Genomic DNA, 26,627 nt, shown 5'->3' on the forward strand with positions numbered 1-26,627 from the left:
AAAAAAAGAAAAAATACCAAAGCACTGCAACCCCCCCAACCAACAATCACGTGACTATTTACCTGTTTGTTTTCAGAACATGCACCAGGCATCTTTGATATATTAATAATACTTTAATGCCATTTCCAAAGTCTACAAGCTCTGACTTAAACCTTGTCACTGTATTAGCCAGACCAATCCTGAAAAGCAAAATGACCAGAAAGAGCAGAAAAGAATCCCTATTTTGTATTTCAACCACATGGTAAAGAAATCAGCGGCAAGAGCTCAGAAACACAATTTATATTAGACTGGGGGACCCACACTTGTTCCTTTGAGGATCTCTCATGTGCTGCCTTGGATCCCAGCTGTTGGCAACACACACACAAGAATCAAGCACATGTTTCTCAATCAGATTGAGGTTGCACAGCTTGTAGTTATAGCCATTTTTGAGATTTAATATACTGACAATTTAATATAACCACAAAAGTAGCGACTCATATCAGACTCAACAGTAAGCAAACAAACATGTTTTAAGTTGCATGATGCAACTAGTGTCACTTACAAGAGAACAGCAGAATTAAGTTGTAGGGATTTTACAGAACAGCGTACACCAGAGACTCAATTTTAAGCACTTATTTTTCTGCTTGAGGATTTATAGTATGTTGACTTTTTTTCCTACAAATCTGTTACATTTACTTTAGATCATGATGTTGATAAAACCAGTTATGTACATTTCCTCTTTTAGCCATTAGTAACAATGCATCTTAATCCTCGTAATGAGAGTGGTGTTTCTCCTGGTCAAGAGTAATTTTAATTTTTTTCTATCAACTTTAGTGAGTTTGGCAGAACTGAAAAACTATTTATCAGAATTACCCTCCTACTAGAAACCTGAGAATGAGCCTCGTTCAGTACTAGGACTCACCTGGCTTGAGATGACTCATACAGAACACTTCCATATGGAACATTAGCAAGTTTCTCCTACTCCATTACAGCACCTTTCATCTTTAATCATTGCTGTGTTTTTCATTCTATAATTTTGATTACCTGCTTAGATGCCACATTTAACAGAGAATTATTTTCTTCTCTCAATACTATTTGTTTATTAGAAAGATCTTTTGCTTCCTACAAAAAGATGGCAAGGTTGTTTTGATGAATTCAAGCCTGGTGGACCAGCCTTGCTCTCTAATTTTGGTACAATTAGTGTTCAGGTACTGCAACATCAACCAAAGGTCCATGACTACACTTAGAAAGCAGCAGGGGCTCAGGAACTGTCACTGGAATGGGGGCAGCATGGGTGTCGGCTTGCTGCACCATGGGCTCCCACAGAGGAGAAGGGCAGGTCACTCACCGTGGTAACACCTGGTGGCTCTCAGCCTGAAGGGTGCATGAACAGGTTCAAATGCAGCCTTGCTGAGTCTCGTGCATGCACCGTGCATAACCCCCCAGTGCTGCGTGTTCAGCTGCTCAATGCTCTTAGATTAGTCCACCTCTACAGAAGTGACGCGAAGGAAAACTTCGTGTCAGATGTGTTGCAGCCCAATAATGAAAAAAATAAAATATTTTACTGAAGCATAAAAAAATTAAACAGGAAATCAGACTGAGTGTGGTAATTCAGGCATTTTGACTACAAAAGTGTTGCCTTAAGAAACACTGAAAATAAGAAAGCTTCAAAATTGTCTTAAGTGGAATATTTTTTTTTTTAATTAACCACACACACACAAGCACAAAAATTAGTGTGATCAGTCATACAACTTTGAGATTTGCTATTTCCAGTTGGAAATACATCCCTAGCATTACTGTTTTGCATCTAACGATGCCCCACGTACTGGGAGAACACCCATTCACTGAATGGATACAACACAGAAGTGACAAAGCTGTAGTGTCATACTCTTTAGTGAATCCCTATTTCACTATGGCATTAACAATTATTGAAGTTTCCTGCTAGTGGTAGCTTTATCAGCCAAGGGCAAAGAATTGTGACAACGTTCAGATAATACAGCCAATGAGCTATTCAAAAGATATAAAAAGAACATACAGGAGGGCAATGAATTTTTTGTCTTGTGGCATGACCATCTCTTGCTCTTAATCCAGGGTACCACGGGCATAACAGAGCTACAGCCTCAGCCACCATGCAGTCACAGGGATGCAAAGAGAAGAGCATTTTTATTAACAGCTCTGCACCTGTAGGTTTTGCTAACTAAAACATAGGATGTTTTAATGACAACACTGAGTGGAGAATGAAGGAATGTTTGTAATAAAAATTTTTCTTGAGGGACAACACAAGTGCTAAAACATTTAGGCATGTCTCTTCTTCCAAAAGGCAGAAGTTAGTGCCACTGAAGAGTGATGTGAATACCTAAGGGCTCCTGCAATATGCAAGTCATCTGGTTTACATCAACACACTAACCCCAGTAGAATAAAGAATCAAAATTTTCAAGCAGTGTACATGCAGGGCACTTCCCAGAAAAATGCTAATTTGGGCAGTTTCCATCTCAGTCATACTGGAGAACAAGCACTGCAAGGTCACAGCAAAGAAATAGCCACTTTAGATTTTAGATGGCAGTAAAATGAAAACTCACTGTTACTGAATGCTGCAAATAACTATTCCTACATTAAAGTATATGCACTGCATTTCAACATATCTTAAATTTATCATGTCTGTCAAGTCACCTATGAAAATTTCTGCTGAGTCCTTAAAAACAGTGGTTTATAGTAACATACCTTAAATACAAATGGCCTATGTTAATTGTACAGTGTGTTACAGTATAACACATAATAGTACAAATTGTCATTATATGTAATAAAGACCTACTTTTCAGTATGCTGTACAAAGTCAAACAAGACAAAAAAAGATGTTTCAGACACTTTGTAGTTTTGTTTCTTTTTCAAGAAAAATGAATAAAAACCCATGAAACTTGCAGACAAACAATGAAATGTAAAAGTTTCTATATTAAAAACAGCTGTCAAAATTCTTCACACATACATTCTACCCTAACTTGTGAAGTGGCCCCATGATGTTCAGTCATCCCAAGTACCTTACTTCTTAAACTGCTAAGACAGATAGGACTTGACTCTGTTTATACATACAGTGATTAAATACACTTGTTAAAAAATAAAGGCCTTTACCCAAGAGAAAATACAGGAAACATTACAGTGAAGAACACAGGGTTTTGCTGCAATAGTAAAAGGGATGGAGTGCCGTGAAGGCCACCTTCTTGCCAGCAACAGGAGATCTCTAACAGCTCGTCAAAGAAACAATGGTACTCGGTAGAAAGTCTAATACAGTAAACATAAAATACAGAGTTCAGAGATCTTTAGTGTTTGTGCATAACTTGCCACCCACTTCTCTCCCTGCAGACAGTGGGAATAAGAATACATTTCAGTTTTCATACTCATTGACTTAGAAACAAAGTCAGTCAAGCTTCCTACACAAATTCACATAGTGAAAAGTCCTTCTTTCAAAAATATACAGGATCACTCAACCAATTTTCACTCTCATACACCATTTAAAAAACTATTAAAACTCTGAATATTTTTCTTAAGCAGCATATTTTGCATTTGTCACTGGCAGACTTGTAGAAATCTTAGAAAGTTAAAATTATATCATACCATACAAAAACATGTAAACAAAATGGATAGTTTTTAAAAGGCATGCATGCTCTTGAAGAGGATTAGAAAGTGTTTATTTTTGCTAAATAGAAGGTATCTTGCTTAGCATTTTTAAAAGCACCGTAGTGATTTAGGAGCCTTAGCCCAAATAAATTTGAAGTTAGATTTGGGCTCCTAAACATCTAAATCAATTCTGTAAAATTACTTAAGTACTTGGAAAATTTTTTGCCATGTCTCTGATCTTGCAGAATTAGATTTCCTTAAGCAGCTGCTAACTTTGAATCTGAGACAACATTCAAGAACGTCTCCCTAATATATCAGCTGCAATTTTTTGACCCTTGTAACTTAGTTTATGGCATCTATGAAAATTTTCAAATAAGATAAATACTTTGTAACACCACTTTGAAAGTTCCTTTTTCATAGATAACACAGGATACAACAATCAAATTTGAACAGGAATATGATTATACGTTCCTTCTGAATAGCTATTAATGTTATTTGTCCAACCTGTTAAGACTGCGAAAAACAAACTTACAAAACATCTGTAGCATAGCATTAAGTAAAAAGGAACATTTTTGGCACCATACATTTTTAAATCTAAGCTTTTAGGCCCAAAGTATAGCAAGTGAAACATACACAGTGGCAGCTTGGAAAGCCTCATCTGAAATGCAACATTTTTAAAGGACAATTGGAAGATACTATTTGATGATCATTAGCTGATCTCCAAGTAACATAAACATTGGAACCAAGCCTAGATATTCATCCCAAATGTTTACACATATACCTTAGCACACATATATATAATGCAATGATCTTGCACCCACAGGACTGCCAGAATCCATATTAATATGGTCAGGCATAAAATGAAGTAGTGTCTTTTTGCTCTTCATTTTTCTTGGTAGTGTCCTGACTAACCAATTCTATTATTTTCTTTGAAATTTAGTTGCGAGGTTGCTACATTACCTTGGGCCATAGAGTTACAGTCCGTACCTATACATGTAAGTATTATCCTTACATTAAATGTGCTTTGCAATTCAGCAATACCTAGTCCATAGCTCTGTAAGTAATTCCTTGGAAAAGGAAAAGCTCGCCTAATTTGTACAAGGTGCACGAGGCAGCCACGGTTCTGTGTGTCGCCACCAGGTGTCTCCGGCCACACAAAAAACCCACGGCATCAGCAAGTTCATCTAAATCCACCCTCTGTCAAGGAGGCACAAGATTTGCTAAAGCACCGGTAAAAATACCTCTACAGCTGGCTTTATTCTGTATTCAATTGCACAACTTCATCCAATTCTCTGAGTTGCTTAATTTCCTCCAAAAGTGCTCTAAGGTATACTGCAGTTGCTAAAAGGACTTCTGTTTTTCTTGGTCCGCTGTTTGTTGGGTTTAAGGTTGATGACATCTCCACCGTTAAGAGTGCTAGAATTTTGGTTGGAGTGACTTCCACCAGCTGTATTAAAAACACCTACAGAATTTAGACAAGAGAAGTATTTGTATTTGATTACTGCTTGCAGCATAATACATTAACACTTTGGATGCAACACTTGCTAAGGCACAGTAGAGCACCTCAAATGCATACACTAGTTTTTAACAGCTTTATCTATTTTTGGGTCAATTTTGCAGCTAAATTGGAAACAGAGGCAGTTGCAATTACTAGCCAGGCAGTATTTAAAGCTGCTGTGCATCTCTGTAATTGAAGGGCAGCATATGCACTCATCTGTGTATGTGTATGTTAGTAACTGCACAAAGTTGTGGTTAGTTGAGTAACATAACCGAAGAAAAACATGATGATTTTAAATTCAGAAACTTTGCTGATATAATGGTAAGTAAAAGGCTTGAGTAAAAAGGGAGTGCTTTAAGGAAAATAAATTAACTGACTCAGAAATGCTTTAAAGAAGGACTAGAGAAGTTCAGTGTTTCTTCACAGAAGGCAACTTACAAACACCTTCCGATTACACACCAGAGTCTTTTCCCATGAGTCTTTTAAGTCCACATTGAGATGAGCAATGCTAATGCTAATTACATTAAAAAAACCCAACAAGCATCCTTCTCAAATCCTTGCACAATCTTGTTTAAATTAATTTAGTAAAAGGCCACTTGCCAAACATCAGCTAGAAACTTTTGTAGATCAGTTTGACCATCTTGTAACTTTAAAGAGTCACAAAGTTATTTTACAGAAGGAGATGATATCCTATGATAGGAAGGTAATAATTAGACCCTGATTCACCTTGTATTAATTCCATAAGAAAACAGATGAGACCATAAGCTTTGATGGCACAAAATACTGTTTCTGGGGTTTTTTTTTGTTATAGTATACATACCAATCTTGTTACTGCTTGTATGTACTAGTTCTGAGTCTTCAGCTGTTTGCTGCTTGAGCTTTTGAAGATATTTATCAGCCAAATACTTAAAAACTGGAGAGTTAAGAAGAAAAAAGGTACATCACAGAATGCTTAAAAATCATCATCATCATCATCGTGCCATTGTATCAAAATTCTGCATGGTGACAGAAGTGCATTTCACACCCCAGGTTTAGCATGACCTAGTGAGTGATTCTGGGCAGGCCTGTGTGCCTGGGCAGAATCCAGGTCACTCCAGTGTCTGCCCAGCTCTTACAGTTTGCAGTACTGAAGTCTTGCACAGAAACATCCCAACAGTCTTATAAAAAACTGGCATACACATATTGCCAAGTATTTCAATTAATGCAACTTGGAACTCTTTGCAGCTATGTAGAATTTAATATATTTCTCTTTTTTTGCAAGAAGCCTTAGAATAATAGTAGTCATGTAAAGCAAGTCTATTAATAACACTTGGTGACTTTTTTCTAATTAACTAATGCTATTCTCATTTCTATTGGCACATAAAAAGTTGACCTAGGAATCTGAAAAAGTATACAACTAAAGCAGAATTTTCAGAACCTAGATGTGTTATGATTATTTACATTTGTAATTGAACTCATTTAAAGATAATTCAGAAGAGCTTTACATTTTCTCTTGCAGATTTTTCCCATGGTGAATGATGTTAATAGAGAAGAAACAATGAGTTTCTTGGCTATTAATCTTGGCTAATTAAACAAGAGTATATCATTAGGGAGTACATATTATTCAAATCCAGCCCACAAAAGACAGAGACTCAAAATTTTAACACTACTCTTATGAAATTAAGTATGTACATTAAAAAGTGGGACTTAGGAACTAATTAAATATCACCAGTAGACAAAACACTACAAGAGATGCAATCTTTTAATGTACTGTGTCTAAATATGACTAAAATATAAAAAAATTGCTTCTATAAATTATTTATTAACTATTAACAATTACAAAATAATCTGCTCAACAGCTTGTATGTTGCAATAATTGAACTTCTATATACATTTTTTTAAGAGCTCATGCTTACTGACAGTCGTAAGGACTAAGGAACCTTAACACATTGGCACTTGTAAACACTGCAGCTGTGTGCGTTTGTGGAAGGAAAAGATGTGCACAAAGAAATGGGCCTAACCCACTGATACGAGGTAATTTTAGGTATGTTTAAGGCGTGCTGCTAAGGAACATAAAAGGGATCACCAGCAGCGTGCAGCAATGTTAAGTACCAGCTGGCACCAGCCCGGGGGGGGCTCGGGAGCAGCAGCAGCAGGACACGCCCCCACCGCAGCACCTCCTACCTTCGCTCACGTTCAGGTCTTCCTTCACAGACGCTCGGTAGAACCTCACTTTCAGCTTTTTGGCCAGTGCTTCCGCCTCCTCACTGTACAACACAAGACGACTTTGTAAGTCCATATCTGGTTCATTTATCAGCATTTATTCTTATAAACAAAATGCTTCGTGGTAAGTTAAATATGGCAAAGTGGGTTGAGAAATTCAAGACAGTCAAAAAATACCTAATCCTTAATTTCTTTACATTGTCTCCACTATAAAAAGAAGGTATTTTACATGCAGTTTCTTTATGACTCAAAGGAATTCTTTTCAGTATTTACTGACTTCATTAAATGAAACTTCCCAAGGGTTGGTGAAACCAAAAGGAAGGAGGCTGTAATTAACAGCACTATCACTGCAAAGTCTAAACAGCAACAAAAAAGTAATCCTTAAGTATATCTTAATGAAGCAGTATGCTATGTAATCAGATGAGTGCACAGATGAAATCAAGAATTACTTTTTTTCTGTGAAGTGAAAAAGAACTTATGTTAAAGTTTAAGAAACTTATGAATACTTCCCTAAGGAAAATCACATAATCAGAAAGATTATGTTACTGAAGCAGACACCATATTCTGAGAACCAAACCTAAGTGACATACCATGAATAAAGGAGGAGTTCAAATGCAATTTTGCTTTTCCTTTGAAAAATCCTCAGAATTCTTTGCAGAAGCAGAAGCTGATTTATGCCATCAATGATAGCAAACAGACAACAAAGAAAGGCAGTGCAGGAAACAACAAAAAAGAAGAAATAATTTAAATCTCTCAGGAAGATGATAGAAATTAAAGAAGTGGAGAATGATCAACTGACCATGCAATATTTTCTACATGATATGCTGTGGTAAATAAAAGTTAGCATTTGTTAAGCTGATTTTATGACAAGAATGAAACTGGTCACGTACACAAGGGCAGAATGAACTGACAATAAAATCTGTAAAGAAAAATACAGTAAGGAAGATTCAGCATCATGCAGTTTGAGAATATTACCACATACATGTTTCTATAGCATTATAATGTTTTGATAAAAATGAATAATAAAAAACAAAGAAAGCAAAGAATATTAGCAAGCATTCACGGGCCAAACAGACAATGTGCCTTCAGTGGTGCGCAGCACAGTTTAAAAGTAACTGAATTTTAAGAGGAGAGAAAATTTATAGTTTTAGATTTTCTGATTAAAAAAAACCAAACCAAAAAAACCTACATGAATCATATTATGCCAAAACCAAACTTTTCATGTCATTCCTCTATTACTCTTGGCTTCAGGATGCAGCATGAAACAAACAGAAAGCTCCTAGCTTTGCAAGCACATCTGCCCAAGTATCTACACTCATGCAGCAACACCCGCTCCCATGTGCTTCTAGGCACATTTGGATGCAGGGCACAGGTGGGACAACCCAGATACTCAAAGTCTTCACCAGAAACTCTCAAAGTCTTCTCTTTTTAAAACTTGTGTATACAGGGGGCATGTATTGATCCTTAAAAATAGTACAATAAAATTCCTACTTCTTTATGCAAGAGTCATCAAGAAGATCAATCTTATTCTGCACAAGAACTGTGGGAATGTCTCCAACTTCAGTCACAACTTTTTCCTTCCACGTAGGGATTGCTTTGAAGGACTCTCTGTCAGTTGTAGAAAACACAAGAACACAAGCCTGGGCTCCTAGAAATATACAAATAAATTATAAATACCTGCAATGTAGCCAATAAACAATAGAAAAAATAAATTGTAACATATTTAAAATACGAGGGATTTTTCAAGTTTTTCCTATAAACATGCAATTTTACCACCAGCTTGCGTCAAACCACTGGTCACAGATTCCCCAAATGAAAATACATTACCATATTATTTTGATCATTACAGCCATCTTCATGATGACTATGGGTCTGTTACCTTTAAAGCTAATTCCAGGATACTGAATGTATGCAGGGGAAAGGAACAGGAGAAGCTGGAAGAAGGGAAGGGGAGGTTCGTTTATTGCTGTTTTCCAGATAGACTGATGGAAGCCAGAAGGCAAATTTTTTTCTGTATGCAGCATCTGTAAGGCACATTTCACATTATTCTTTGTGGTACAGTAATCTGGATTTTGAAAACCAGAAAACTTCAAGAAGTTTTCACATGAAATTGTGATTATTTCAGGTAAATTGTTAGTAGCTTTTTGGGGAAAATAAGTGTATTTCTAATTAATACCCATTCTATCAGAGCACTATGATAGATTATATAAAACCTTTTGTTATGGTTTTCTAAATAAACAATAATTAAACTCCATGGATACTGAGAAGGTACTTCCAGAGCTGAAATATTAATGTGTGGTCTTTTGTTATTCTCCAGAAACTACTTTTCTTTGCACATAAACACATGCAGAAATGCTTCATTATTTATATGTCTTCAATACACTTGTTATTTAGTAACAGAGTGTAAAACAAATAGCTAGTGTTTTTGAGACTCTAGTATAATCTTGTGGTGAACATCTCAAATTAGTATCATATAGCATGAAAAATTTTTGATCAGTATGAATTTTATCTCTGAGTTTCACCAAGTACCCCCAATTCCTGTATTCTGCTTATCTTTGTATTTCTTTGACACAAAGCACACAAGTTCTCTTACTAGGTTTGATTTATTTAGCTTTTTAAAAGCCAAGTTCCCAGTCTATCTTGAGAAATATTTCCTATGCTCTTTAACATTCTTCCACATGCATATTAAGACTCTTCTGCTATGGTTTTATACACAACAGTAAGAACTGCCCTAAGAACTTCAACTGAAGCTCTACCAGGAAAAAAGTAGCAATGCAGCCTTCCGTCATTTTCCCTGCTATTTGTGTTGTAAAACTCTGTTTGTTTTCCGTACTGTCCACACCATACTCTAAAGTATGCAATTATTCTGATGCAATGCCTGTGACATGGGTGTAAAATTTGTTACTCCTTCCAAAGCAGGTCAGTTTGCATGTGCCTGCTGTCTCACAAAGTAGCTTAATGGAGACGAGAGCATTTATTAAAATACTCCCACCATCTGTAAGCACCACTTTGTTCAGTTTTGAGACCAAGAAATCCTTTGTGAAGTTTCCAAACAAAGACGCTTTCACTTCATCGTCCTCCTTCCACCCATTCCTTCTGAATGCTACCACAGGTAACAGTAAGTTTAGAGGGAAAAGCCCTAGCATGTGGTAGGTAAAGAGAAGGTAGCATACTACATCAGACCTTATTCAATTTACATATAGTACAGGTAGAATGCAGTGGCCAAGGACAGTAAAAAACACCTCAGCTTGACCACATCTGCTTTGAAAGGGAATTACATGACAGGCTTTAATAAAGAATCAAACTGAAATATTTTTGACCACCTTCAAGATTTTTATAACAAACAACAGTAAAACAAAGTATCACCAACAATGACAAACTCTACACACTTATGTCATTGTGTATTGCCAAACATCTGCCAAAGTTTTTGATCACTGGATTTTAAGTATCAGACCTAACTAACCCAGTAACTCTGTAAGATGCTTATTTAAGAAGAGAACAAAAGTCGTTGTCTTCTCATGTTCAATGCAAAACAGTATCAAATATGATCTTTCCACAGTATGCTTCAGTATGGTGCAGAAGTTAGCATGGCAACAGAGCTCAACAGAAGATACTGCAGGGCAGAGATTTCAATAGCCAAATTCTTTTCATCTTCAAGAAATCTGCTAAATACTCAGTATTCTTATTGAAAACATAAACAATTTAAGAAATTATAGTGTCCATATAAGAGCTCTAAGGAGGAAAAAAAAAAGAGAAACCCTAGAATTTAGCCATGTGAAGACCTATTTTTATGCAGGCACTGACAGTATTCAAGGGTCAGGAACATTACTTTCTCAGTCACCCACTGCTAATGGAGACATAAACCACCTCTCTCATACAATGGATTATGTACAACACACCAGCAGCAAAGGCTCAGGATAGTGTCAAACAGGAGCATAACAGCTCAGGATGTTCTCAATGAATATTTTAAATTAAAGTTCTTTTGTAAGAAGCTATTCCATCAAGCTACTTTAAAGTACTGAAGAAAATTAGATTGTGTGCAATTACTGGTTTGAAAATCCCACTATATTTTAAAATGTTCCAACTGCCTGCAGAATCACTGACATAATATTTATACCTAGAGCAATTCAGAAAAAAAAAAATTAGAGACTAGTGCTACTTGATTCAAGTAAAGCATGAACTTGTCAGCTGAATTGGTCTCAAAGATCCTCGGCAGACTATCCTATCCCCATAGACTCCATAACCACATTTTTTTTCCTTTCATAATGGTACAAAGCCTCTGTAATAGAAAAAGTGTAAGGAAATTCCTTGCTATGAGGGGACTCTCACAGGGCTTTATACCTGACCCTATTCATTTCACTCAGTTCTTTGCCTCAGCTTTTCCAGGCTGTGACAGAAAACACATACTCCCTATAAAACTGATGGCGACTTGTTTAATCTCACACTGAGATCAAAATCCAGTATCATCATACAGAAATTCTTGTTTACTGCTGATATTCTAACTTCTGTGGATCCTGGCTGTCTTTAACAGGCTCAGCAGGATTTAATGCCTCCTTAACAGTATCTAAAAGAACTGGACCAGGCCAAGTATTGCAGGCCTTCCATTATCATAGTTGCTACAGACAAAAGGGATTAATAAGTGCAAACTAAAGCAATCCTAGGAAGGCTTGATTATGAAGAATGAACTATTGTGCAACAAAACGAGGATCCTGAGGATATGACCAATCAGCAACTGAGTAGCACACTAATGAGCAAGATGCCTGTGTTCCATCAAAAACCTAAAAAGGATCTTCAAGATACTAGTGGTAGCAGAAGGAAGAAGATACATGCATGAAGAAGTGATCAAATACTGCCTTGAGAAACATTTGACTTCAGTCACATAGAAACTGGTGAGAAGATGCATGATACAATATGAAAAAGAAATTATTAAGTACATACAGTGCTTCTTTCAATTCTGATTTTAGGCTGCTGGACTCCTTGCACTGTGTGATCATGGGCGTGCAACTACACCGGCTGCACACATTTGCCTGCACATAGAAAACTACACGACAAACCCACTGTCAGCTCCAATTCTGTTTCTCTGCAAGGCTGAATGAATTTGGTCCCTGGGCAAGAAACACTCAGAGAGAAGCTCTGAAGCATTCATGTCTGAGCATGGATGAGCAGCTGACCACTGAAGAACTGACAATACACAATGTCCCAGGGGCATACATAAGCCCTGGTGCAATGAGAGCGGGACAGAGACCTGGGGGAGAAGCAAACCTTAAATTAAAAGCCAGCATCTATCTTACCTTACAGGTGCCCTCCCCTTATCAGCAATAATTAGCAATAAAATCCTTGTATTTCCAAAGTAAGCTTGACTTTTTGTTTCTATAATAACAAAAATTATAGATTTTTGATTGCTGAAGCTTGACCAAAATTGCATTCCAGGCTCTTCCAATTTCCCTTGTCCTTCATGAGTCAAAGTCTAGTGTAGAGCAGCCACTGCACCTGACACCTTAAACTATTTATTATATACCCATCATGCTGCTATAATGTGTACAGGATGACTGTGCTTGACTTCACAGCTAAGAACTTCTGTACAAAGAACTCCGAGGCAGAGATCTAACAGCACTATGCTGGGCAGCAGTCATGACCAAGATTTCATGATACTCATGCAAATTTTTGATTTTGTTTTTAAACCACCAGGTTGCTTGTGGTAAGTGAGGCCAGTAGGTGTACTCTGAGTTCTTCTCACCACTCCATATTCTAGCCTCTCAGTCCCAGTAACCAGGAGAAAAAGTCTTTGGCTTGAAACAACTGGGGAGAGCAAAGCACACAAGACAACCAAAGGCCAGGACAGTAAAAAGAAAGCTCCAAGAGAATCAAGTACTACCGTCTAAAATCCATACGCTCAACTTGTCAGCTGCAAAGTAAAAGAATTATCTATATCCACATGACAAAAGAAGAAAAAGCAATCAATTGAGGAAATAGCAATTATCAATTACAGGCAACAACGAGAAATATTACAAAAATAACCACCTATTAGCTGACAAATTGATTATGAAACATAAAATAATAATTATGCCAAGCTGTTTCAGGGCGTTACAGTCTTGCAATTTTTTTAATCTCTAAATGAAGTAATACCATAGCAGTATATTTTTCCCCCCATCACCAGGTAATTAGTTTGCAAGAACTGAATAGTGGAATCTTTGTCAAGTAATTTATATCTCTCTCATTAAAAAAAAACAAAAAGAGAGATTTTCAGAACCATTGTTAAATTATAAGCAAAAAAAGGTTAAGTATGCAATTTGTAACTGGTTAAATAGATAAGCTGCCTTTACACAAACAATACAGTTTATTTTATGAAGTAAATACACTTTTCTTACTACTCTTGTTTTAACATATTCAAGGCAGATTATACTAGCAAAAGAACTGCTGTGCTCTGTGAACTGTCTTTCTAGGATGACTGGTGGATTTTTCCCCCCTTGGATTAATTACTATGTGCCTCATCCACAGTTTTTGGAATATTTACAAATATGACAAATGTGTCTCACAGAAGTAACGAAACATTTTCAGAGGGAAAATACACATTTGCATCTGATTGTTTGAATGTCTACATTCTGTCCAGTTTCTGCACAGATATTTGTCTCATTTCATTCAATGTTTTCTAAAGGGCACTACTGCATAAAGCAGACATAATTAAGACAAAGAACTTGCACAAAGAGAAAAAATATTTAAGAACTGAAAAAGCTGAACTAAACATGCTTTTCACACACATGAAATAACTAAAATTCTTAATGCAAAGATAGGAAAATATTTTAGAGATGTGCAGAAAAAAACCCCCCAACAACTACCCAACAACAAACACGGTATTTTCACCTCTATAGTAGGCCTTAGTTATTGCATCAAATTCCTCTTGACCTGCAGTGTCCCACAACATTAGCCTGACATCTTCACCATTAACTCTGAAATAAACAAGACAGTTATGTGATCAATACAGTAACAGGAACAAATCAAAACAATTTACATGGAAATACTTCTGTTTCTACACTATAAGAGTAATCCAAGTAAAATTCAACTGGATCTAAACATAATGTAACTTGCTATTAATAATCATTCACCTTCACAACATACTATGGCAATAGTCCCTCAACTATATTATATGCTCTTTACTGACAATCTGTATTCCATTTTCCATTTCCTCTTCTTCCTCTACAGTTCCCTCTACAATGAAAAATAAGATGGACATCAAAACAAAACTTAGGTGCCTGGAGAAGGGTGCTTTTGTCTTTTAAATCAGCTTGCAGAATTTATAGAATTTTCTTACTTCTCATTACCATAAGATTTTCCACTTTGTCAAACATAATTGGGTATTACCTGCTTATACTGCATAAAGACTCTTAATTATTTTTTTCACAGTAATTTTTTTCTATATTGGCTAATAAATTTGTGTAATTGTTCTATCACAAGCAGTTTCACTTCTTCACAAGAAATCACAAAAAAAATTAAAAAATAATCAACAGGTGGTAGAATACAAAGCAAACTTGTCAAAGAGCTTGGTATGGCAGACATTCCAGATTTTATTTATCATTTTAAATTTTGGATGGAGAATAAAGGATATAATTTCAGTCCACAGTGCAAAAGAGAAAACAACTCCCTTTAGTGTGCTTCAGAAACAGCAGGCCTTGTTTTCCAAGCCTCTGTAAATTTCAGGATTGCAGCAGAAAAAAGAAATAAGAGAGAGAGATAAAAATCAATAGCATGTCATCTGTTTAATACATACTGGATCTGTCTTTCCAGGAAATCTACACCAATAGTTTTCTTGTAGTCTTTTGTAAAAATCCCCTTGCAATATCGCTGAATCATACTGGACTTCCCAACAGCTCCATTTCCTACTACTACCACCTTGATGGCCACCTCCATATCTTCTTCCAACATCTTTGCGTCTCAGGTGACTCTCTGGTTTATTCAGGAAACTACTGATTCTGTCAACAAAGTAAATAGCTATTATGTTCATAAAATTACTGTGAATAGAAAGAAAGAGGCAAGATGATCACACAGATTAGGGTGCATATAGATAGTACAATTTATTTCTGTTTCTGTCACAGATTGCTTAAAGTGACCTCAGGCAAGTTATTTAACTAGCTTTGGCTTGACACTTATTAATTGAAAAGTAATAAAAATTGGAAGTAGAGAATAATTTATTTGGCCTATTGCAAAGATATTTCACTTATGTTTTGGTGGTGGTTATTTTTTTTTTTTAATGAGGAAGAAATGGAGCCAATGAACTACAAAATCATAGAATCATTAATGCTGGAAAAGACCTCAAAGATCAGCAAGTCTGCCAAGTGTTAAACCATGTCCCTAAGCGCCACATGTACACATCTTTTAAATACCTCCAGGGATGGTGATGGGACCACTGTCCTGGGCAGCCTGTTCCAATGCTTGATAACCCTTTCAATAAAGAATTTTTTCTAATATCCAAACTAAAACTTCCCTGGCACAACTTGAGGCCATTTTCTCTTGTTCTATCACTTGTTACATGGGAGACGAGACCAACCCCCACCCTGCTATAACCTCCTTTCAGGCAGTTGTAGAGAGCAGTAAGGTTTCCCTGAGCCTCCTCTTCTCCAGGCTAAATGACCCCAGCTCCCTCAGCCATTTCTCACAGGACTTATGTCTAGACCCTTCACTTCATTACTCTTCACTGCCCTTCTCTGGACACCCTCCAGCCCTCAGTGTCTTTCTTGCTGAGAGAGGCCCAGACCTGGACACAGCACTCGAGGTGTGGCCTCACCAGTGCTGAGTAAAGAGGGACAATCACTGCCCTGGTCCTGCTGGCCACACTACTGCAGATACAGGCCAGGATGCCACTGGCCTTCCTGGCCACCTGAGCACACACACTGGCTCACGTTCAGCTGCTGTTGACCAGCACCCCCAGGTCCTTTCCCATCCAACAGCTTTCCAGCCACTCTGCCCCCAGCCCGTAGCTCTGCATGGGATTGTTGTGACCCAAGTGCGGCACTTGGCCTTGTTTAACCTCACAAAATTGGCCTTGGACCGTCAATCCAACCTGTGCAGATGCCTCTGCAGAGCCTTCCTACCCTCCAGCAGACCAAGGCCCCCACCCAACTTGGTGTCACCTGCAAACTGACTGAGGATGCACTCAATCCCTTTGTTGAGATCATTCGTAAAGATATTAAACAGGACTGGCACAAATACAAAGCCCTGAGGAACACCACTAGCAACCAGCTGCCAGATATCTATTCACCACCACTCTCTGGATCTCCAACCCTCAAACGTGTACCTCCCCCAAACGTTTCTCTAGGGAGCCTGGTTTTATCCCTTTTCCCCTTCACACGTAGTCTAAACTCCTTTAGTGAGTCCTACTAACTCTTGCAAAAGGAGTTTCCCCCTTCAAAGCAGGTGTACCCCATCTATTGCCAGCAGGCGTGGTTGTTGTGTAGACTGACCCACCACCAAAAAACCAAACCTCTACCTGTAACACCAGGCTCTTCTTCTTTCTTCCTATTTCATTCCCTGTGACTGGAAAGCCAGAAGAGAACACTGCTTGTGTTCCTCCTCTCTTAACCAGCTATCCCAAGGCTGTGATATCTCCCTTAACTGCCCTCCGACTTGCTGCAACTTTATCACTGCCCACCTGATAAAAGCTAAGGTTTTGCTGTGCTGGGATATAATCACAGTAACATTTTGCAGGTGCAGTGGCAAATTTCCTCCCAAGAATCAGACCACCCTCCTTTCGAAGGAGGGGAAAATATTCCCCTTCTAAAGGCTCTGCCCATCACCACGCTCACACCCGTGCTGGCAGAGCGGGGCTACTCGATGCCGTCGCTCAGCTCGCCCGGACAGATGATGTTTCTTGACCGCATTAACCATTATCCTACGCCCCGCTACTCGGAGCTCGGCAAGCCCCGTTAGCACTGGGAAGCCAGATGGCCATTTTGGGCGAGAAGAGCGGCAGCTGCCCGGGGATCTCCGCGCAGGGATCCATCCCACCGACACCTCCCGGCCCTGCCCGAGGAGCCACGCCAAGGGCGGAGGCTCGGCCGCCCGGCCCCACCCACGGCCCCGGCCCTGCTCCCGCTGGCCCGGGGCGCCCCGGGCCCGATCCCCGCCCGGCCGCCCGCGGCCCCTCTCACCAACCCCTCACGGAGCGGGCGGGCGGCGCTCCCTCTGAGAGCACGGCGGTGGAGGGACGCGGGGAAGGCGAGAGGAAACCGCTCGCTGGGGCCGACCCAACCCGGACGCACATCCCGGCTCGGCCGCCCGGAAGCGCCGTCAGGACCGGGGGCGCCGCTTGGGGAGGCGCCTGCCCGCTGCCCCCGCCCCCGCGGCGGACCCCGCTGTGAGGGGGCTGCCCGGCAGCCGCTCCCGGGGGCTGGGCTCGGGTTGTTGATCGCCCGAGTCGGGCTTGAGGCGAGGGAGAAGTTGCTTTTCAGGGGTTTTCGTCTGAGTTCCCGAGGAAGGATCCGGACAAGGCTGATCTTTCTTGGCCCACGGGTGCCTTCAGCCCTGGTCCGCTCCCTCTATGTCGACATTCCTAGCCTCATCCTCCATGGAAAACAAAACCGTGTGATGAGCCACGGGCTTTCCTTAGAGTATCACGGAAGGCAGCTGCCTTCGTGTGGGTAGCACCTTTTTTTTTGACCAAGATGTGCCCATCACCGTGGTACGTGGTCTGCCAGCAACCCAGACTGTACATTAAACAGGATACGTTTTGGCATAACTGTAGACTCGGTAGTCTTAAATCTGAAGATTGAACCTTTATTAGCGCCCTCCCCCCCCTTTCTTTTTGGGGGGGGGAGGTTTTCCCCCTGTTTTTTTGTTTTTTGTTTTTTGTTTTTTGTTTTTTGTTTTTGGTTGTTTTTTTAAGTTAAACTGCTGAAAGATGTCTGCTGCCTTAAATCCCCTTTCCATACTGCAGAGGATATCCGTGGCTGGGGTGGCTGCTCTTAGTGGCCCCAGCCCTCCTGCTGCTCGAGGCTGGCCAAGTAACACTCAGATATTAACAAATGTGGGTTGATGAAATCTGCCTTCCACAACAGAGAGAGCCCGCTATGCCTGTCCTGTGCTTCCCAAGGTGACAGTTTTGTTCTAGATTCAATTAGTATTGCCTGTGCCTAAATAAATACTTTTTGGACTAGAACATTTTGCAGTTACATCCCAAAAGAATAGTAAAGATTTTATGCATGGTTTTTGTTTTGAAATCTATTTGTTCATTTTGTTAATGCTGACGCTGGCTCATAGTCTCAGAGCCTGTCTGATGTCAGGGCTTTTCTGTTCCAAAAGGCTTTGAATTGGAGAGCCCTCACATTAAGAGAAATTTGTTACCTGCCTAATACCAAAGTAATATATTGGAAGGGTGCCTTATCATACTTCCCTGTTTTCATCATGGGAGATGTTGGGGGTGTGGCTGGGATTCATCTCACCTAACACCTACACTGTAAACACTTGTATGGTATGGTTCATCTTCAGGTGGGTGTCAAGTATCCCAGGTGGACTGCTCCCTCCAGTCTTTGTTGACTGGAAACGGGAGCCTGTGGCCACAGCTGTATAAGGTTAGAGAAAACATAGCCTGTCTTAAGTTCCCTAATTAAATTAGTCAGTATCTCAGTGACAGCTCTGTTATGAATGTATTGTGATGTTGGCTTTTCACATGTTATATAATTGTTATGAATGTATTGTGATGTTGGCTTTTTGCATGTTCCTTAATGTTAGAAAAACTTCACCTAGGTTCTGTAATGTAACACATGATGTAGAATGTCTATCGTTTATATAGTCAATTTAGAAAAGCTAGGCAGAGAAAGTCTTCACATTCCTGGAGTATTTATAAGAGAAGAGGAAAAAACAGAAACCAGAGAGAGAAGAATTTATGGAGGGAGCAGAGACGGAATAGAGCCAAGGAAGAAGATAAGGCTGATGAGATGATACATAGAAACTCTAAAGAATTTGTGAATCATGCATGATTGTGATGAATATGCAATAAGAGATGTACTTTTAAAGATGATCTTTTGGATGTAGAGGTGTGCCTTTGCCTCTGCCAAAGCACCCGGCCATAATACTTTTTTGCTGTTGTCTCCTAAATATCTCTTTCATTAAATTTTTCCTAAAATTTTACTAGGAGTGAACCTTGTTTTTCACAGCTCTAAGTAATCTTAGTTTTTAATTTTTTATTCTTTCAATTCTATATCTGGGATAATGCTTTTGTGAAGTGTGACGCTAGAACATGTACTATGACCTGCCTGTCATGTTGGCAATGCTCAGGTACTTCTTTGTAAAACCCCAACAATGCAGCGAGGCTGAACCATTCCAGTATGTCTTACTGGGTATACTAAGAGTAATCCAGGAAACTATTTTTACCTTGTCCCACAAAGGAAAGAGAAGAATGAAGGAATTGATATATTAATGAATTTCAAGGCTTTAGCTTATACATTATTTGATGACTTGTGATGAGATCAGCTAGCAGTGGGACTTATTTTGTGTCTAAAACTTCTTTATGTCTTTTAAATTTGTCTAAATTAACATTCCAGTCACTGGATTTTACTACATCTTTTCACAGACCAACTGGCACCTATTCTTGGATATCTTTTGCATTTGTAGGTACCAGTATGCACATCATCTGTGAAATTTCTCTTCAGCAAACTAGAAATGCCAAACCCCGTAAAACACCTACCACAATGCTAACGTCTCAGCATCTACATCACTTTCTGTGACACACCTACGAAAATTGAAGTATTTTGATGTTGTAAACAGAGACACAAAATTAGCAAGCAAATTTTAGTGTTATAGTATTAGATATACAGAGGTGAGACAACTTCCTCCCTTCTAGTTTGTCTTCCCCTTAGAGACCCCCAAAAGATCATGCTAATCCCTCTTGCCATAGCATTTTATCAAGGTTTCCTCTTCAGACAGTTTTCTGTACATTATCCTGTGATTACTTCCAAGGGATGTAGCCTGTATTTTTTTCTTTTTTCTTTTTTTTTTTGCAGGTGCAGAACGGTACAGTTAGCTATAGTGAAATTATTATGTTTGACTGCAAGGCAAATCAATGGATCTGTAACAGGAAAGTACTGCCAACCTTTAATAAAGCCATCTGTTAACAGCAAGCTTTACATGAGTAACGCAGGGTTTGGTGCTCGAGGCACGAGCTCTGGCGTGCCCCAGGTCAGAGCGAGTCCAGCTGCGTTCTTCTGTGCATCGCTGAAGCGACTTCGGCACCAGGAAAAGAGCTGCTGGCTGGGCTGGCTAGCTGGCTACTTGGCAGAGGGAACACGGCAGGAGCCGATGGGATCGGCTCACGTTAGCTCGGAGACAAAGGAAGAGAGAGGCTGTTCGGGTCTGGCTTCTAACAGATTTAGTGTTAGAAGTTCTGCAACCCGAACAAGCTGAAATCCGATGGGATGGGATGAGATGGGATAGTGATGGGATGGCTCTTCGGAGCCTTGTTCTCAGTTTTGTAGGGAATTTGAAAACCCCGGTGAAAGGGGAAAACAACCAATGAGTTACAAGCCAGGGGTGGATACAATGTAACAAGAACCACTCGGTGGGGGGGAACCAGAGGTTGGAGTTACAACAGAACCAATGAACAACCAAATAACCGGGAATTTTCCCGAACCGGGGGAGGCGGCTTGGACCCAGGCTCCGCCCAGGGGGTGCGGCTTAGGCTTCTGAGCCGCCCCCTGAGTCTGCCTCTTCGGGAAACTCCATCCAGGGGAGGGGCTGGGATTGATTGGCATCTCACTGCCCTAGCCCTACAGTGGGCTGGGTCACCCCAACACATGAGTATCATATATGTCTGATTAATCAATAGAAATGTTAAATAATCTCTCACAGCGAGTCCTTGGAAGGCCCATTGGTGCTGAAGGTAGTTGATGAGAACTGTCTTAATGATGATAAGAAGATGATATGACTTAGATAGTCATTTTTTTATTAATAACTAATTCCTTTATTAAATTTTTGTGGGCTATATAGGCCCTGCTGAAGTATTTTGGAGAACACAGTGCTTGCTATGGTCAAGCAAACTATTGGCTTATTTTTAGTTCATTTTCAGGGAATGTTGTTGATTGGAACATTGCATCTGAATTTCTAGAGTCTGGACTGATAGAAGTAAGTTTCAAGTTCATGGTGTTACATATAGGCGCCAGTGTTCACCTAAAACTATGTAAGAGAGGCTATATGCATTTTAGGTATACTGAGGACTTACAGCTTGCCTGGAAATCAGTGGAGCTGAAGAATCTCAGTAACCTAGAAAACTTTATGTGTATATGTACTTACATGCACACACGCACTATATATATATATATATATATATATATGTACACACCTAGTACTGCAACCCTCAGCCATAGGGAGGAGGAGAGAAGATCCAGCAGGCAGGAATTGTGCAGCAAGATTGATTTATTTAATTATTTTACAAACTCTTTTATAGACTTTTTTCTTCATAGTCTAATTGCACAAAGGATCAGCCACCCCCTGGGTGGATTGGCCAAAATCCTAAAACATCCATTGTCAAAATATTTTTCTACTGTACCATAAACATAGTTCTACAAGGTCACAGATGTTCATGGTTTACAGAACTTCTGCTATTATCTTCCATGAGAGAGAAAAGTATCTCATGGCTTAGAAAGCGGCAGGAAAATTCCTTGCTAACAGAAATATTGTATCCACATGTACCTTACAGTATGTGTGTTGAGGATGAGATCAAATGCAAAGAAAAATCTAAATGTAAAAAAATAAATATATTGGCGATGGGAAACCCACTGATGCAGTGTTATAGTGTTGAGCTCTGCAGTGTTACAAATGAGTGTTTGAGATCCCTTAAAAAATCTTTGGCAAGGGTATGAGGAAAAGACAGGTTTGATATTAAGCGACAAAGCACAACAAATTCATTGGCAAGATTCACTCTATTACTTACAGGACATTTAAGGCACAACAAGGGAAAACAAGCAACAACAAAACCAAACAAAACCCAGGCATTCAAAACAGAAATGAACCAAGAACTATCTAGGTGTGTGTGTGGGGGGAGTGTGTTTTGGTGCCTGTGACAAAAGACAGTGAGGCCAAGGATAAAAAGGAATACAGCCTAAAACCTTAACAGCACTCAAACTTAACAGTACTTTAACTTAACTTATACCTTAAGCCTAACAATTTAACATAGGAAAAACAATTATACCTAACTTAACATATAACTTAAACTTAATTTGTAACTTAACCTTGTAGGAGCCCAGAGTACCGAGAGGATTTCTCTGCCTGTTTTTAAGTGTTCTTACACTCCTGAACAACACTCTTTTTACCTCCAACCTTGGGAAAAAATTACCAACAGTCAGACAGGAACTAGAAAATATAGTGGTGTGAATTAGGTGATAGACTATTAGGTAAGATTGTCACAGGGTGAAAAATTTAGAGGTTTTGGGCTTCTCTTTGTAGTAAATAGATAATAGTAAAAAATATCAAAATGGAGGATTGTTGTTGTTCTCTAAACCTTCTTCTCCTTCTTCTACTCCTCCATGTTCTGCAGTAAAAGTAGTTTGGAGTGATTGGATAGAGAATTCCGCAGTTCCTGCCCATGTTACTGAATAATTGGTAGGAAAATGAAAATAATATACATTTTTAGTAACCATAGGTTAAATTATCTTTAAAAGACTGTGTAAATCTTGGTAATTAGAGCCTTCACTCCTGCTTTCTGTGCTCTATGCTGTACCTGGGTCATGCTAGTGGCTCTGTTCCTCTGATAAGACTTAATAAACAACTATCCGTCAGCATTGAAATTCAAGGAAAAGTTGTGGTTTATCTTTGAAACTCCTTGCAAGGACTTTTAGAAAATTCTCTCCCATCAGGAGGGATTTGATTTATGGCACGGTTCAGTGTCAACCCTTAACAATTTAACAGAGGATTAACACTTAACAGCCTTTAACCTGACTTGTAACTTCGAAGTTATGCTTAGCAAGTCAGCAGAACAACACTTAGCTTATCACTTACATTTAACAACTTAGCAAAAGAACATTTAGCAGCATTTATGTAAGTTTATAACTTAACCTTACTTACGGGCCTAGCTTACTTAGATATCCAAAGTACTTAAACATCTAAGAAAGCAGTATTTCTCTCAGATTTGCTATAGCATATGCGCAGGGGCACGCACACAGACAGAAATAGTCAGTGCAAGCAAGGTACCTGAGAAAAACTCCCCTTGGAGGTCAGTGAAATACTTTGAATGCCTTTGCGTCTACTGAGAGGTGAAGGATCGGGCCTTGAGGAGTGAGGGTATCGGCCCAGGACACGTCATTTTTCAGTGGTCCTCCAAGTATAGCAAACCTGAGGGTTTGCTGGCTCTGAGAGGCGTCCCACTCGGAGATTGCTGGGCCCGCTGCAGCCCAGGAGAGCTCAAAGGGCCCCATTTTGGACTGCTGTTTATAGGATCCCAAGAGAGTGGGCTTTAGTCGTAACAATGTTTCATCCTGGCCACAGTTTGGGTCGGCACTTTCTTTGAAAGGCTGAGAATAGCAATGTTATGCCATTCAGGCAAAAAAAGATTCTCCAAGTCTGGTCAAAAAGAAAACAGGAGCTTGTTAGACAACAGCAGTTCCTGGGAGCAAGACAGTGTTTCTGATAAGCTCAGGAAGAGCTGAGCCCAGGTGGTTTCAAGGCCAAAGCCTAACAAGCATTTCTCACACCGCACTGCAGCCTGGAAAGGAGGAGGGGGGAATGCACCACCACATGCAGGTGTTTTTTTCTTACCTTCTTGTGTGTCCCTTTGCCACGCGAGCTCCCTTTTATTTAATTTAATTACAGATAAACAGTCGTCTTCTGATTGGTCTCCAGGGCCTCTGCTAATTTTGTAACACACAAAATTTGTCTCAAGCATTCTATGCGTGTGATTGTTTTCAATCACAGTAAGACACACACTCAAATGGTGGATTTTCTACCAAGATAGTTTGTTCACGGCATCCTCAGCAAACACACAAATTAGAAAGGCCTTTAGGGCTCACATGCTCTTGTTCTGATCTTTGTTAGGATTTGCCAGGTGTTTGGCACCATTCCCACAGTGTTCACATGTTGACTTAAAAATTTTATGAAAGTGTGGGTTTTTACTTCTGTGTATTTTGTGAATAAAAATTTTGACAGCATTTCTGAGAAGACTTAAATAGATAAAACAGAAATAAGGAAGGTTACAATAATCCTGTGAAATCAAAAATTCCAATTAACTGTTTCCTTAAAACTGTGAAATGTCTAATAGAGAAAAAAAAAGGAAATAGCAGCAGCAATCATTACTGTGGTGAAATTAGACTGCTGTTCAAAAGGAGGTCTAAGAATGTCAGAGGAAAGAAGACAAACACTTTCAGTGCTTTTGTCTTGAGAACTTGTTATGAAAATACATACAACGAATTAAAACAAAGCTGCCCAGAGACCTAGGCTATGAAGAGTTTTTCTTGCTATCCAGTGTCATCTGTGTGCTAGTTTGAAAACAAACTAGTGGGAGACACCAAGTCAATAACAATTTAATAGGGAAATAAAAAGAGGGGAAAAAAAAAAAAACAATAAAAGCAGATAACACTGGGTTAAACTGACAGAGTCAAGGTACAACCTGGCACCCTGTTAGTCAGGGTGGTGGTGGCAGTCTGGTAGAATGGTGGCTGCAGTCCTCTGAAGCAGTGATCCTGTAGAAACAAAGGGTCTGCTCCTCCTCAGAAGGTCCAGTGGTAGCTGTGTAGCTCCTGTCCTCTGGAAATCCAGTGGAAAGACATTGCCTCTGGTGTTCAGAGTCCCAGATTATATCCACGATGGGATGCTTGGTTCCTTCCTCTGGGTGGAGCATCTCACAATGGGGTAACGAGTCATGAGGCCAAGTGTTGATTAGGCTCATTAACAGGAGATAGTCCGGAGGGAGTTATCTCTGAGTCAGGCGGCAGGACAATGATGGGCAATTAACAGAAAGATAGTCTGGGGGGAGGAGGCAAGGAAACACTGCCCCACCTGATTTCAATGGCTCCTGAGGATGGTAATAGAATACACTGCAACCCAGGACAATCTGTAAGGTCTGTTCAGACTTTGTGCAGAACTGTATTTTAATCCTTATGTGGAATTAGAGGACAGTGTTCTCATTAAGTATAAAACCTTCCTAATGTTAAACCAGTGCCATTCAGGAAGTGGAATCACCATAATGCAGTAAGCTATAGTTGAGATTGTTCTCAGAGGCAATTATGGGTTTTGCAAAGATAGTCATTTCCTTCTGTTGTTCATAGTTACACTGTCATTCATCAACATTTAGTTTCCCCCACATTTTTCAAGTTCCCTTTTAAGTCACTGTAGGCTTTATAGGAAATAAATGATTTGAGAAATACCTTGCGTGACCTTATCTATTTTGTGGTCCAGTCTTTACAGCCAGTAAGATGCACTTACCAGTGTAATAGCAGTTGAAACTTGCAGTGGCAGGAATCAAAACACATATGCATGTGGATCCCTGTAGCTAGGCATGTAATATATTTGCCTGGTTGCCACGTCCGTATTACTTGAGAAAATTTTCAGGGACTAGAATAATTCATAATTGTCACATTAGTAAAAGTCGGAAAATCAGTTTTGTGTACAATGAGTCATGTGTCCAAACTATTGTTGAAGTAAGTTAATGTCTCATGTAAGACTGATATAACCTTATTTTAAATATACTCTATTAGATAGAAGGTGTAAATTTACTGTATTAAGTGGTCAACATCTCTGTATCCTTATTTTTGGAAGCATTAGTTCTCCACATTATAAGTCTTGCATTCTGGTGGGTGTCTTTGCAGGCACTTGCTGCTGGAAAGCAGTTTAAATGTGGAACACCACATTAGGGGCATTTATCCTGGACACTTTTGTAAGTATATTTACAAAAAGTAACAGAATCTGTTCTACGAAAATAGAACCTTGCTTATTTCCCTCTTTACACAAACATCAATAAAACTGTTTAAGCCTAAATGAAGGTGGCAGAAAAAGATACTCTCCAAGAGTGAAGCTGGATATTTTGCATTAGAGCAATCAGAAAACTCTCAGGCATAATTGTCAAGAAAACCATCACAAGGATAATAGGTCAATTTGCTTTGAAATCGATAGAATTTTCCTTTCATTCACATGGAATTAAACTGAATAAATCTGCTGCAAACAAAACTTTGTATTTGATTTAAGTACTGACAAATAAGTGCCAATTTTGTTATCTTACTGTGTAAAAAACAATGTTAAAATAATGTTGATATTTTTATATAAGGCTACAATTCCTTCACTCCTTCACTCCTTCCTTCCTTCCTTCCTTCCTTCCTTCCTTCCTTCCTTCCTTCCTTCCTTCCTTCCTTCCTTCCTTCCTTCC

At 39.3% G+C, this 26,627-nt stretch overlaps 1 protein-coding gene and 1 long non-coding RNA gene across 3 annotated transcripts; one reads left to right on the top strand and one right to left on the bottom strand.

Moving 5' to 3' along the window:
- Positions 1–98: 98 nt before the first annotated feature.
- RAB23 (RAB23, member RAS oncogene family) lies at positions 99–17,582 on the bottom strand. Of its 2 annotated transcripts, none has more exons than XM_042016940.1 (7): positions 17,434–17,582; positions 15,057–15,258; positions 14,153–14,238; positions 8,783–8,939; positions 7,253–7,335; positions 5,910–6,002; positions 99–5,053 (listed from the first exon to the last, which is right to left on the bottom strand). In XM_042016940.1, the coding sequence occupies exons 2-7, from the start codon at positions 15,209–15,211 to the stop codon at positions 4,914–4,916; spliced, it is 714 nt and encodes a 237-aa protein (XP_041872874.1). In that variant the 5' UTR covers positions 15,212–15,258; positions 17,434–17,582; the 3' UTR covers positions 99–4,913. The 2 variants fall into 2 exon arrangements, with proteins under 2 accessions (XP_041872874.1, XP_041872873.1); XM_042016939.1 differs by having other exon boundaries at positions 17,438–17,581.
- Positions 17,583–17,595: 13 nt separating this feature from the next.
- On the top strand, positions 17,596–20,400 carry LOC121659113. The gene is made up of 2 exons (XR_006014163.1): positions 17,596–20,099; positions 20,284–20,400. It is a non-coding gene; the product is annotated as an uncharacterized LOC121659113 (long non-coding RNA).
- Positions 20,401–26,627: the final 6,227 nt, after the last annotated feature.

The sequence above is a fragment of the Corvus kubaryi genome, unplaced genomic scaffold, assembly GCF_017639235.1.
Source record: "Corvus kubaryi isolate FWS band 111438036 unplaced genomic scaffold, C.kubaryi_AGA036_p1.0 split3-73, whole genome shotgun sequence".
Taxonomy (NCBI): domain Eukaryota; kingdom Metazoa; phylum Chordata; class Aves; order Passeriformes; family Corvidae; genus Corvus; species Corvus kubaryi.

Excerpts from the sequence above, each read along its gene's own strand:
- RAB23 (XM_042016940.1), bottom strand. The coding sequence starts at position 15,211 with ATGTTGGAAGAAGATATGGAGGTGGCCATCAAGGTGGTAGTAGTAGGA. Across the intron at positions 8,940-14,152 it reads AACTAAGGCCTACTATAGAG|GAGCCCAGGCTTGTGTTCTT; the intron begins GTGAAAATACCG and ends GTATATTTCTAG. Across the intron at positions 7,336-8,782 it reads GATGACTCTTGCATAAAGAA|TGAGGAGGCGGAAGCACTGG; the intron begins GTAGGAATTTTA and ends TGTGTTGTACAG.